The 13463-nt window shown below is 42.0% G+C and overlaps 1 protein-coding gene across 1 annotated transcript in view; it reads left to right on the top strand.

Annotated features, from left to right (window-relative positions):
- ascc3 (activating signal cointegrator 1 complex subunit 3) overlaps positions 1-13463 on the top strand; it is a 144259-nt gene that overhangs the window by 100853 nt on the left and 29943 nt on the right. Inside the window, 8 exon segments of the mRNA XM_071534812.1 lie at positions 255-409; positions 5506-5604; positions 5860-6028; positions 7161-7381; positions 8257-8342; positions 8455-8621; positions 9334-9479; positions 12263-12383. Of these exon segments, the coding sequence (XP_071390913.1) occupies positions 255-409; positions 5506-5604; positions 5860-6028; positions 7161-7381; positions 8257-8342; positions 8455-8621; positions 9334-9479; positions 12263-12383 (1164 nt within the window).

The raw sequence follows: 13463 nt of genomic DNA, 5'->3' as shown, positions 1-13463 counted from the left end.
CAACGTGTCACAAGTGGACTTGGTCCTGATTGGTTCTCTTCACTAAAGAATTACTGAAAAGCCTGATTAGAAGCTTTATTTCATTTGAATTAGAGGAGTTGGTGTTGTCGGCCAATCAGGGTCCAGTATTGTGAAGACATAGTCTTAAAAAACATTCAATTACTGATTCAATTCAAATTTTAGGTAAACTAAATTATTCATGAGAAGTTGTGAATATGCGTGAGATTGAAGTTTCTCCTCTTTGCTGTGTCCAGGTCACATGCTGCACCACGTCAACATTGGGCTAAAGGTCAAACAGTGCGTCCACCAGATCCCCTCAATCCTGATGGAGGCCAGCATCCAGCCAATCACGCGCACCGTCCTCCGCGTACGCCTCATCATCACCCCTGACTTCAGGTGGCATGACCAGGTAAACACGGGTGACACGTACTGTAGGTGGCAGGTGTTACTTTCAGACCAAACTACATCATGGTGTAGTAAAAGTTATTTTCTACAAATCAAGTATCAACTATAAATCTTCACATCTGTACATTCATCTATACAGCAATGTATGATTAAATATATTTCGGACACCCTGCCAATTTCTAAGTTTATCTCGTTCAAACGACTTATTAAGTTAAACTAGAGATAAACAACACCATTTTTTCTTACATTGCCGTTCAGGGCTTCTGCCTGTGAGTTATTCGAATGATTTTTACACTTTTACTGTTTTTTATGACTGGTAAATGCACTTTGCCTTTTAGATTTTTTTGATTTTTTTTTTAGATTAAATTGAGGTACAAGTATTTTCTTTAAAGTTTTGAGGAGTAAAGGAGAAAGAAGAATGGATGTTTTTGTTATTAAGCTTGCCACGTTTATTTTGTCCGTTTTTCTCAAAGTCGGAAATGCCGTGTTCCTCGTGTCTCCATTTAAAACCAGACCTCAGGTTTTTTTTTCATAAGTTAGATATGTATAGTAAAGTTGGAAAATTGAAACTTCTATATAAGCAATATTTTAGCTTTTGGTCAAACTTTCAGTGCTCTTTGCATCTGTACTCCCATGCTATCTATCAGCATATGATATGATGCCTGGGGTATTTTCTTTACAGTCTTGAGGAGTGAATGAGTCTAGAAGGGTGGATTAGATGCTTACAGGGGTTATTTGATGTCTCCCTGCAGCTTGGATATGGCTAGACCATTTTGCGCTGGTCTGAGCCCCAATTTCCAATATACGTACCTGTATTCATAAGCAGGCCCTTCATAAATTAGTTTTGCACAGTGTTAGATCATAAAGAACCCTTCTGATTGTGCCAGTCTCACATTTTAGTCCAACTTAAAGCTCCCTTCAGTTTCTTTATTTACAGCACACACGCATTCAAACACATGCATAAATAACACCCCACTTCAGGAAGAGCGGCCGTGTCTCAGCACACCTCTGAGCTGCCCGGGAAAGCTCTCCTAGCAGCAGCAGTATGTCATGGAGCGTGTCTCGTGCCTCGGGTCTGTCAGCAGGGGGAAAAAGAAGCGCGCTGTGCTTTTCCCCCGCTTCTCTTACCGGCGGGAGGAAGAGTAATGAGCGAAAGTGCGAACCTCGCCGCGACAACCCCCGTCGCCTCTGAAAATAAACAAGCGCGAGCAGCTGGCGAAACCCCCCCCCCCCCCCCCCCCGCGGCGTTTGTATGTACAGAGTCCCACGAGCGCTTTTTCACTTTTTCAGCCGCGACTTCTGGAAGTTGCCCTCGAGTGCCGCTAGCGACTCTCGCTAATGAGAGGGGATTAGTAGATTTTCTTTTCAGGGATTGCCTTATCTACGCTGTCTCTTAAAGGGACGTTAAAGTTAGTTTTCTCTTACAAAAGTCTCTGGTACAGACAGCCCATTCCTACCGTTCCCTTGAGCTATGGTGGCCTGTAATCGGCCCAAACAATTAAAGGAATAGTTCACCCAAAAATGAAAATTCTGTCATCATCTCCTCCCCCTCATGCCAGTTGAAACACAGGTGAAGTTTGTCCATATAACACACAGGGAGGCTGCCAGCACAACTCCATAGCAGCCTTCTCCAAAACAACTGAAGTCAGTGGGGACCAGTTCTTCAGAGTTCCAAAAAGACCTACAGTATATTTACACCATCATTTAGTGCAAATTTTAACTACAGCTGATTGATTTGCAACAAATAATGGCGTATAGGTCTTTCTATTCACAGTGTGATTGTTTGTCTGTTTTTGTTTTGGAACTCTAAAGAACAGGTCCCCATTGACTTCAGTTGTTTTGGAGAAGGCTGCTACCAAGTTGTGCTGGCAGCCTCCCTGTGTGTTATATGGACTAACAAATTTCACCTGTGTTTCATTTGGCATGAGGGGGAGTAGATGATGAGAGAATTTTCATTTTTGGGTGAACTATTCCTTTAAGTCATAGAGAGGAGTGAGCTAGCTAATTAGAGCAGGGATCCAACAGAAATGTCTAGTGAAGAGGTAATATATCAATCACCATGCTAAATACTGGAATAATAATACTCGAAACACTTTACATTAACACACTAACACACTATTCACGTTAGGTAATGCTTGTTGTGACTTACTCACTTTAGTTAATGCCAGTATATGTTTAAGTAATACATGAAGAGTTAGAGTTTCAATTAGCCTGTATGGCTAAATATGGTTCTTATGTTTATTAATGCACACTGTCCCCTAAACTTAAGCTTAATTTATACAATACACTGGCATTAACAAACATATACAACAACATTGTTTATTGTGCATTTAATATTAACTCATCTTTGTTAATGTCACTGTTCATGCTTAATTCATGTTAGTTAATAGTTAATATTATTAACAAACGTATAACAACATTACTTAATACAGTTGTTTATTGTGCATTTAATAGTAACTAATCTTTGTTAATGTTGTTGATGTTTAATTCATGGTAGTAAATGCATTAGTTAACATTAGTTAATGAACACTTAATGTAAAGTGTTGGGATTTACTTCTTTTTTTTTTTTTTCTTTTTTTTTGAGTGAGGCTTCGTCGTCTATGAATTGTCGGTGGTCGCTTGCTTGTAGGACCATCGTCTGTCATCGAGCTGTGTGTGTGTGTGTGTGTGTGTGTGTGTGTGTGTGTGTGTGTGTGTGTGTGTGTGTGTAGGGCTTAAAATTCTACCGATTGCCCCCTTCCACTCCCTCCGCCCTGTTGTTGCAAAGATGCTACTGTCCTCCCCGGACGGCGAGCCCTTCCCATCTGTCCCTCGACCGCGGCCAGAACGCCTCCGGGTCCTCCGCCCCGGCGCGTCCCACCTCGGCGGCCAGCGAGGGGCGGGGGGGGCGTGGGGGGGGGGGGGGGATCATGGGAAGCTTACTCCTGAGTTCGCCACGGAATCCGAGCGGAATAGGAAGCTCATTGTAGCGGGGCCGAATATGAAGATGAATGTTTATGTCCGATTAGCAATGCATGCTCCGTTCATGGGAGAGTGGTAATGGAACACTCGCTGGCTTAGCCCTGATCCGGCTGCATCGCCAGGACACATGTACCGACACATGAGCCTCCTCCCCGACGGCACCCAGGAAACCAAGACCGTACTGACTCATTTACGAAAGCCTAAACAGATAGCCGCTGGCGTTCCCACTTCTATTTCCGTTTATTCCGGGGGGTTAAACCGATACGGGCGTTTTTCGGAGGCTGATACTGACTGAAATTCGACTATTTTCATGCCCCGAAAAATGACAAGTATTCAGCGTTTTCCCCCCTCCCAGAATTGTGTTCTTTTCAGGGTGGAAAAGCGTCTGAAACGGCTTTTTGACCGTTGGTTCTCAACGTGAGGTCTGGGGACCACCGGGGGGTCCTTGAGGGGGTTCCAGGAGGTCCCCAGCAAATTGATGAATTGTTAAACTTCAGCATTATTTCATTTACGAGAAGTTAGAGAATGTAGAAGAATGACTGTTTTGATCATAGTTTCTCTGTTATCTCTCTACCTACAATACAGAGAGTCATGGAATTCTGGACAAAATCATATCTAACAACACAAATATTCTCAGATTTGGGTCCGAGAGACAAAAAATCTCATCACCCTTGATATGAAAAAGGTTGAGAGTCACTGATTTAGACCATGATGGGACACTAAAACTCTCCACTGAAACCCAGACCCTCTGTAATAATAAAAACATATTGACTAGCCATGTTCAGGAAGGAACCTTCATCATATCAGAGGTGGATGTCATTGACTGAATGATGTCCCTACTTTATCCCACTATTGCTCTTTTTCTCAGGCAGTGCCATATATTCCTATGTGGCCTCTATGCCAGAAAACCACTAACTTGTTTAGGGAAACGCGGTACTGTACGTAGGTGGCGGCGGTGTGTGTGTGTGTGTGTGTGTGTGTGTGTGTGTGTGTGTGTTTTTTCTGTGGAAACTCGAGCGTCCCATAAACCTGTCTCCGGCGGTTAGCCAGCCATTCTTTCCACAGCAGCAGAAAGGCATTAGCTGTTGTACTGTAATGTGGGTGAGTTGAGCTAACAGCCACACCGCTATAAACCTCCCCGCAGCAGGCCAGAGCGACTGTTTGTCATCTGTAAACAGGCTGCCAGACATACACACACACACATACACACACACACACACACACACACACACAACATAGTGACATTTTGTATACTTCCATTTACCTGTGCCTGCTGTCTCTCACAGCTAATGTATGGAGTAAATTGAGGTTCAATATTCAGAAATAGATAGACTTTGAATACAAATAAAAATAAGAAACACAAAGATTTTTGACCATCCACGAACAAATGCTTTGATACCTTTTTAAAAAAATCCAGCAGGTTTTTTTTCAATATAATATATTTCAAATATATTTTCCTTTTTTTCAACAAATTTTCAATGTTGAATCTGCATCCAATAATCAATAAATCAGTTTACCTTTGTTACATGGCTTACTATGCATTTGTGAATCAGTGTTTTTTGTGTGTATTAGTGCAGTGGTTCTCAATGTGAGGTCCGGGGACCACCAGGGGCCCTTGGGCGGGTTCCAGGGGGTCCCCAGCAACTTGATGAATTGTTAAATTTCAGCATTATTTAATTTACAAGAAGTTAACACAATTAGAGAATGTAGAAAAAAAGACTATTTTGATCATAGTTTCACTGTTATCTCTCTACCTACAATACAGATAGTCATGGAATTCTGGACAAAATCATATCTAACAATAAAAATATTCTCAGATATGGGTCCGAGAGACAAAATCTCATCAAATGGGGGTCCGTGGCTCTAATGTGGACTAAATTAGGGGTCCTTGATATGAAAAAGGTTGAGAATCACTGTATTAATGAACCAATTCACCAATGTTTTTAAGTTTGGTAACTCATGAAAACCCTTAGGACCACCAAAGTATTTGTTAAAAATATTTGCATTTCTTATTTTTATTTGTGTTCATCCTATTTTCTATATAATTCCTGAACATTGCACCACCGTTCGTGCTAATGCATCTAAGCGCCTGTTTAAAATAACAGAGTATAACCTTCTCTCCCTCTCTCCGTTGCTCAGGTCCATGGCTCGGTGGGCGAGCCCTGGTGGCTGTGGGTGGAGGATCCCGTCAACGACCACATCTACCACTCCGAGTACTTCCTCCTGCAGAAGAAACAGGTCGGTGTTCCCCACATCACACACAGCAGAGTGATGCATCAGGCCAAGTATCAGCCTTTTATTAAAAAAATCAGGTGTTAGTTTTATTATTAATCTTGGTTTCAGCGGAGAATTTTAGTCTCCTGTGGTCTAAATGCTGTTTCAGAAAACCTTCAAAAACCCATATTGGTCGAACCCTAACACACATGAGGCATGCGTCTTCATGTTCTTATGTCCTGTACCTTTGTGTGTGTGTGTGTGTGTGTGTCCTTGTAGGTGGTAACAGGGGAGCCCCAGAACATTGTGTTCACCATCCCCATCTTTGAGCCCCTGCCGTCCCAGTACTACATCCGGGCGGTGTCCGACCGGTGGCTGGGGGCCGAGGCCGTCTGCATCATCAACTTCCAGCACCTCATCCTGCCTGAGAGACACCCCCCGCACACTGGTACACACACACACACACACACTACTGTTGAATGTTTACTTTGATACCAGAGTTTAATATCTAAAAATTCAGTCCTGCTACGATACTTTAGTTTGTCCAAATCCTCCTTCCTCCTCTTCTTCTTTTTGGTATTGAATTCAATTTTTCCGAAGCGGAAGTAGTTGTGAAATTTTGGTTATTGTGACACTAGCAGTCATACACAAGCACACACACATACACACATAAGTATTTGGGGCTCGGAGAAATCCGTTTTCACGAAATTCCATTTTATTTGTTCCCATTTTCAGATTTTTCATTCTTTTAGATTTTCCCTCGATTACAGGATTTATGTATTTTATTAGAAAGATTGGATCTCAAATTACATCAGTGTGTCAGTTACATCAATGGTTCTCAAACTTTTTCATGTCAAGGACCCCTAAACTGACTCAAATTAGATCACGGACCCCCATTTTTTGTCCCAGGATCCCCCATCTGATAAGATTTTTGCTTTTAGATGTTTTATTACAGAAAGTGTATGAAACCCATGACCAAAATAGTCATACATTCTGTCATTGTTTTACTTATGGATGGAATTATAGTGAAAATAAATTATTCCCCTTTTGCTGGGGACCCTCTGGAACCCCCTCAAGGACCCCTGGTGGTCCCCAGACCCCCCTTTGAGAACCACTGAGTTACATGACAGTTATGTTCTGTTTCCATTTAAATGAAAGTTACTACATATGTCATAACTTGGTAACACTTTATAATAACCATCATTAATAAATGGTAAATTGATAGTTAATTAAACTTTAGTTATAGTTATTTCACTGTTAACAAACAATGAAATGATCATTAATAATGTTTACTAATTATTACTAATGCTATAATTTGTTATTTTATCATTCGTTTGTGTAATATAAAATAATTTGTTTATAAATTATATATTGTATCATAGCTTTTTACCCTTTTTACCGTCTCTTATCAGCTATGATACAATATATAATTTATAAACAAATGATTTTACAAACTAATGATAAAATAACATAAATTATAGCATTATGGGTAAAGTGTTACCCATAACTTTTCTTTAAACAGCAATATTATTGAATGCAAGTTTCCCTCTCCTCTCATCCCGTTACCGTCCCCGTCTCAGAGCTGCTGGACCTGCAGCCGCTGCCGGTGACCGCTCTGGGTAACCGGGAGTACGAGAGCCTGTACAAGTTCACCCACTTCAACCCCATCCAGACGCAGATCTTCCACACGCTCTACCAAACCGACACCAACGTCCTGCTGGGGGCGCCCACGGGCTCCGGGAAGACCATCGCCGCCGAGATGGCCATGTTCCGAGTCTTCAACAAGTATCCAGGAGCCAAGGTTTGCCTGGCTTCGTCAGTGTTGCTGTTGCCTTCGAGGGTTTTTTGGTAGATTATACCGTTGTTCAGCACAGCCGTTAAAGCAATATTCCACTTGGTTTTAACATGGGGGTTATTCGGCATTTGACCGCCATGAAAACCAGATTATAAACTAATCACCAAGATCAGATGCAGCTGGACGAGTTTGTAGCATTCGGATTTTTACTTCCCATTCATTTGAATGAAGCATGAAAATAACCTGAAAACTGACATTTAACACGTTGGTGAACAGATTCAACAACAGATCCTGGTACTGTGATTTTCAACTGGCTGTGGGTCCAACGTTTTAGAACATAATTTCGCCAAATATAATTTTTATTGATAGAAGAGAACATACCATTTAGGAGACATAGTTCCTGTTTGGGAGACCTGATCTACTTTTATTTTTAAATACTAATTTTAGTTTAAACCAAGAATAAAAATGCAAAATGATGAAGGACCCAGCATTGCTTGATTGTTTTGTTAAATGTCAGTTTTCAGTCTATTTTCATGGCCTCATTCAAATGAATGGGAAGTAAAACAAACGCTACAAACTCGTCCAGCTGCATCTGATCTTGGTGATTCGTTTATATTCTGGTTTTCATGGCGGTCCAGTGCAGAATAACCCCCATGTTAAAACTAAGTGGAATATTGCTTTAAAAACTTTAGAAACCAAAATCATCCATGTGTCCCTGGTAGATCGTTGGCTCTTGTGCTCCATGCACCTGAAAGCTTAGGTCATGGAAAATCACAGAAAAGTTGTGGCATTTTACATCAAGCCTACGATGCGAACCCCGGTAATGTTTCTTTGACTCATTTTATACTGTGTGTAACTTCACTGTGTTCCCATGTGTTCAGGTGGTGTATATCGCCCCCCTGAAAGCCCTGGTCAGAGAGAGGATTGAGGACTGGAAGGTCAGGATCGAGGAGAAACTGGGAAAGAAGTGAGTGGGATCGGACATACCTGACCCTCCCCTACATGGACTCCTGCCATATAGTCATTTTCTCTCTCTCTATCTCTTTCTCCTCTCTCTCTGTCTCCATCCCTCTCCCCAGAGTGGTGGAGCTGACGGGTGACGTGACCCCCGACATGAGAGCCATAGCCCAGGCCGACCTCATCGTCACCACGCCGGAGAAGTGGGACGGGGTGAGTCGAAGCTGGCAGAACCGGAGCTACGTCCAGAAAGTAGCCATCCTCATCATCGACGAGATCCACCTGCTCGGTAAGACTCCGGAACAAACCTGTTGGGATTCTGTACAAAAAGGACATACTGTATAGGGCATCCTTGTTATTTGAGTTCTCTCTGAAGAGCTAGAGTTCTATCAGTATGGGTTTTTGAAGGCCAGTACAATTTTTTGGATTGAAGCTGCTGATAGCCGATATCTTGTGCCTTCTTCTGCCATTTTCATACCAAAAAATGACAAGTATTCAGTGTTTCCCTCATAATTCTATTCTTGTCAGGGTGTAAAAGCCTCTGAAACTGTATCTAGACCATCATGGGACACTAAAACTCTCCACTGAAACTCATGATAAGGCACCCCACCCACCCCACCTTGACAGTGTGAGGGGAAACTCTATGATACCTTGCTTTTTGAATACTTAAATGTATAAATACAACGTGCAAAAGAAATACTCCTAACACCACTGTTGAGAACAACAAATCATAAAATCATAAAATCATAAAAGCTTTCATGAAGTGGGTACAGGCTGAATTACTGTTAGAGTTGCATAATTGACCATTTTGTATGAAAATGCTGTGGATTATTATACCGTAAAAGGCCACTATAGGCGTATATTATTGTGATGATATGCTCTGAAGAAGCTTTTTTTGTCACGATAAATGTGAAACTGAGAGTGTGTGGAAGCTTTATTCTTTGCTGCGATGACACTAAAACGTATAAACACCGGGACCGTACCGTTGTGTCTCATTCCAGGGGAGGACAGAGGCCCGGTGCTGGAGGTCATCGTGTCCCGGACCAACTTCATCTCCTCCCACACCTCCAAGAGCGTCCGCGTGGTCGGCCTGTCCACCGCCCTGGCCAACGCTCGGGACCTGGCCGACTGGCTGGGCATCGGACAGGTCAGACATCCCGTTTCGACACCCAAAAAAAAAAAAAAATTTCCCCCATAGACAGCACAGTGTCTGTAAAGTAGGAGGTTCAGAATAAAAAAGTTGTCTATCGTCATGGGCATCGGATCAGAATGCATTGAAAGAAGCCAGGAAACGTCAATCCTCTGAATAAAGGTTTAATTTCTCCAAATCAAATAATTGCATTTGAGCATGAAAGGAAGAAAAGACACACATGGGCTTGAATCTGAAAGAAAACAAATACAAGATTAAAAACTTAACACAAATAGGTCAAATTAGGCTTGCATGTCCATCTTCAAGAAATAATAAATAAAGTTTCCAGTTAAACTAACAAGGAACTAAGGATAAGAACTAAAGAGTAAGAAACCCCTTACCAAAACTGCCGCCCCATGCGAAGGTGAGAGAGTGAGTGAGAGGGAGTGCAGTCTCCAAATAAGGAATGATCGGGTGAACTCAATCAGGTAAATGAGGGGTGACAAAGGGTGTGGTCAAGAGCCAATTCATGATGAGGAAAGGAGAGGAAAGGAAGTGAGGTAGGTGAGGAAAGGAAGTGGAAAAAGAGAAGAAAACGGAAAAAGAAAAGAAAATAGAGATCTTTACTACAGTGTCCTTAATGTATTCCTCTCACCTTCTTGACCCTCTGTTCCCCGCTCCGATGGAAGGATCATCTTCGTAAGCTCCCTCGTTTCAAGGATAGCGAGCTCTGGCTTCGTGTCCCGAGAGCCCCGCCGCAGCCGAGCCGACCCGCAGACCACATTCTCGGCGTAGCTCCGCGTTTCCACGGTTCATGTCTTGCCTCCCCCCTTCATATTTGATTAAACGCATATAATAATAGTTATTAAGATAAACAGATACGTTTGGCCCAGAGCTGATGTTGTAGTTTATCTCCATAATCGTCCGGAGTCCTGTGTCTCTGGACGCCATGCTTAAGTTGCTCACATAATCATCCGAAATCGCTGTAGCGATGCGGATGGATGACTTGCCCTGTCAGCTTGCAGCAGAGAGGAGCATCACATCCATACCAAAGGATCCTTATTACAAGGGTTCGACTGATACGGCTTTCCGAAGGTCTGTATCAATGTTTTACACACACTGATGAAGGCCCAGTCGAGCTGAGATGTATGGGTCGGTGTTTAACTATTTACATTGCCAGTGGGAAATAACTGTGGTAGCACTTTACATGTTACTGGATAATAACATAGAAATCACATAGAAATGATCAGAAAGGAGGTCATTTCTGGTAATAAGGAGTAACTATTAGCATGATTAGCAGTACCACATTAATGTAGTGAAATCATTACTGAATAACTACTATGTGGAAACATTTGCTTACCGGTCCTTTCCTTGGAACTTCCATAGTTCAGAAGGCAGCTGAAAGTACTACATAACACCATGGGAACTGTCAGGCTTGATACCTCAATATTGCATTGGTTTTAATATCAAGCTTTTTTAACAAAAGGCCAATATTGGCCCGATTTATCAGCAAACCCATATATCAGTCTAACCCTCCTTATTACCCCTGAAATGCCCAAAATCACTCCACTTACCGCCACATTGTTTCCTTTTTCCTCTTTTGGGCCAGAGCCACTGACCATTATAATATCAACTTATAGTATTGTCTGTAGGGATTAATCAAACCTTTGCATCATCACAGCTAGATTTCAGAATGGCTAATTTTCTAGCTTGGCTTTTGCTCCGCTGCCAGGCCTGCTCAGTGCTATGGGAAGGTCCAAGGGGGGGGGGGGGGGTTGTGTAAACGCTTTGTAACTGTTGCAGCGAAGCAGCATTGGCAAGCCAGATCGGCTGCCTGGCCATCCATAAATCTGCCTGGCCGGCCGGCCGGCTGCTGTTTGGACTGGCCCGCTCTATTTAGTTGCCCAATCCATTATCCAGGGCCTGTAAGATATGTGTAGACACGCGCCAGGCCTCACCACAACACACCACACACACACCACACCACGACACACTTGAACACACACACACACACACACACCACAATGCACCATACACATCACAACATATTATAACACACTATAATACATGATAACGCACCTCAGAACACACTATGAAGACCACTTTTCTGCTTATGGTCTATTTTTTGCCAGACCTGCCTGCGTCTGTGAAGCGTGGAAATACACTGATTTGACTTCAGAAGAAATAGAAAGAAGAAATAGAAAATCAATATATTACACGATCTTATTACATGATTACATGATATATTTCCCGACTGGAACTGATGAATGAAGGTTGAACGTCCTCCAGTTGCTCTGCAGCCCGGTTTGTTTGTCCTGTCGGCTCTGTGCCTATGAATGAATGTAACCTCCCTGTCGTGCCAAGAGTTCAGTTTCCTGATCGAAGCCACATCACACCACAACACACCACATCCCAACATAGCACACCGCACCGTAACATAACACACCACACCATAACACTTACACCATAACACACCACAAGATAACCATAAAACACACCGTAACATAACACGCCACAGCACACCACACGGTAACATACACACCATAACACCATAACACACCATATTATACCATAACAGACCCAGACCACACTATAACATGCCTCTCTACACCACACCCTCAGAGTCCGGCCCCTGTCTGCTCTGTGCTTCAGTGACAGTGACAGACAGCTCACATTACAGCCAGATGGGGGCCTCCGTGTTGCCAGCTGCTCACATTAACTCTCTCTTTTCTTCTCTCTTTTTCTTTTCTTTCCTCTCTTCTCTCTCCCCCCCCCCCCTCTTGGTTCTCGCCGTGTAACAGGTGGGCTTGTTTAATTTCCGTCCTTCTGTCCGCCCCGTCCCGCTGGAGGTTCACATCCACGGGTTCCCGGGGCAGCACTACTGCCCCCGCATGGCCAGCATGAACAAGCCCGCCTTCCAAGGTGCAACTTCACAGCCACACACACACACACATATACATACATTTACACATGTATGTAATGGCTTTAATGCACATTCATACATACCTGTGTTTTCCACAACATATAACTTATCTGCATAGGCTAATTTTTCATATTTTATGACATTTCATTAGAAAGCTCTGTGTCATATTTTTGTTCACTTACTCTGTTAACTATAAGCAAATGAGGCTTAACTTACTGCTGTAACATTTGCAGCAGATACTACCATCTAATAATAATAATAATAATAATAATAAACTTTATTTGTATAGCACCTTTCATACAAGAAATGCAGCTCAAAGTGCTTTACAACAAAGAAATGACATGCTTCACATACTTACAAGTGCTTCACATAAAACTTGATAATAATAGCGAAAATAAGATAAGATGAGAATATAATACATAGAATGCATCTTCACATGAAAATAGACATAGAATGAGCATAAAAACAGGGATAGAATGCCATAATTAATGTAAAATAAGATGGAGAATAAAACCCACTTGATAATAATAGTAAAAATAAGATAAAAATGAGGAATGCATAACATAAGATGGAAAATAAAACCCACTGAATAATAATAATAAAAATAAAGTTAAAAATAGAGTATATAGAATGCATAAGATCAAGTAAAATACAACATTTTAAAAGAAGTGCAGCAGTGCATAAGTGTGAAGCAAAGTGCAAAAAAGAGTTACGACTAGATTATGACTAGTTCATTCATTCATTCATTCATTCATTCATTCATTTTCTCTGCCTACTTATTTCTGTTCAGTGCTGGAGCCTATCCCAGCATGCACTGGGCAGAAGGCAGGGAAACAGGTCGCCAGTCCATCACAGGGCCAGCAGTAATTTAGTGAAGCAATTATAACATGCAGCTAATTATAAATAGGTTACATCCTCAACATATAACATCAAGTCCATCATCGATTGTTTCACCAATACCACAGTATGCTTTGGTCATATGGAGGTGTAATGAATTATTATGGTAATGGTTCACTTAATTTCCCCAAATTGTTTGTATGTTCTGCATGGTCACTAGTATCAGTCCATATGTTCATACC

This window comes from Centroberyx affinis, unplaced genomic scaffold (assembly GCF_046629955.1).
Source record: "Centroberyx affinis isolate AG114_WGS23_722 - 3 ecotype Tasmania unplaced genomic scaffold, CSIRO-AGI_Caff_v1 ptg002631l_1, whole genome shotgun sequence".
Classification (NCBI taxonomy): Eukaryota; Metazoa; Chordata; class Actinopteri; order Beryciformes; family Berycidae; genus Centroberyx; species Centroberyx affinis.
This window is presented reverse-complemented; position numbering and strand designations above follow the sequence as displayed.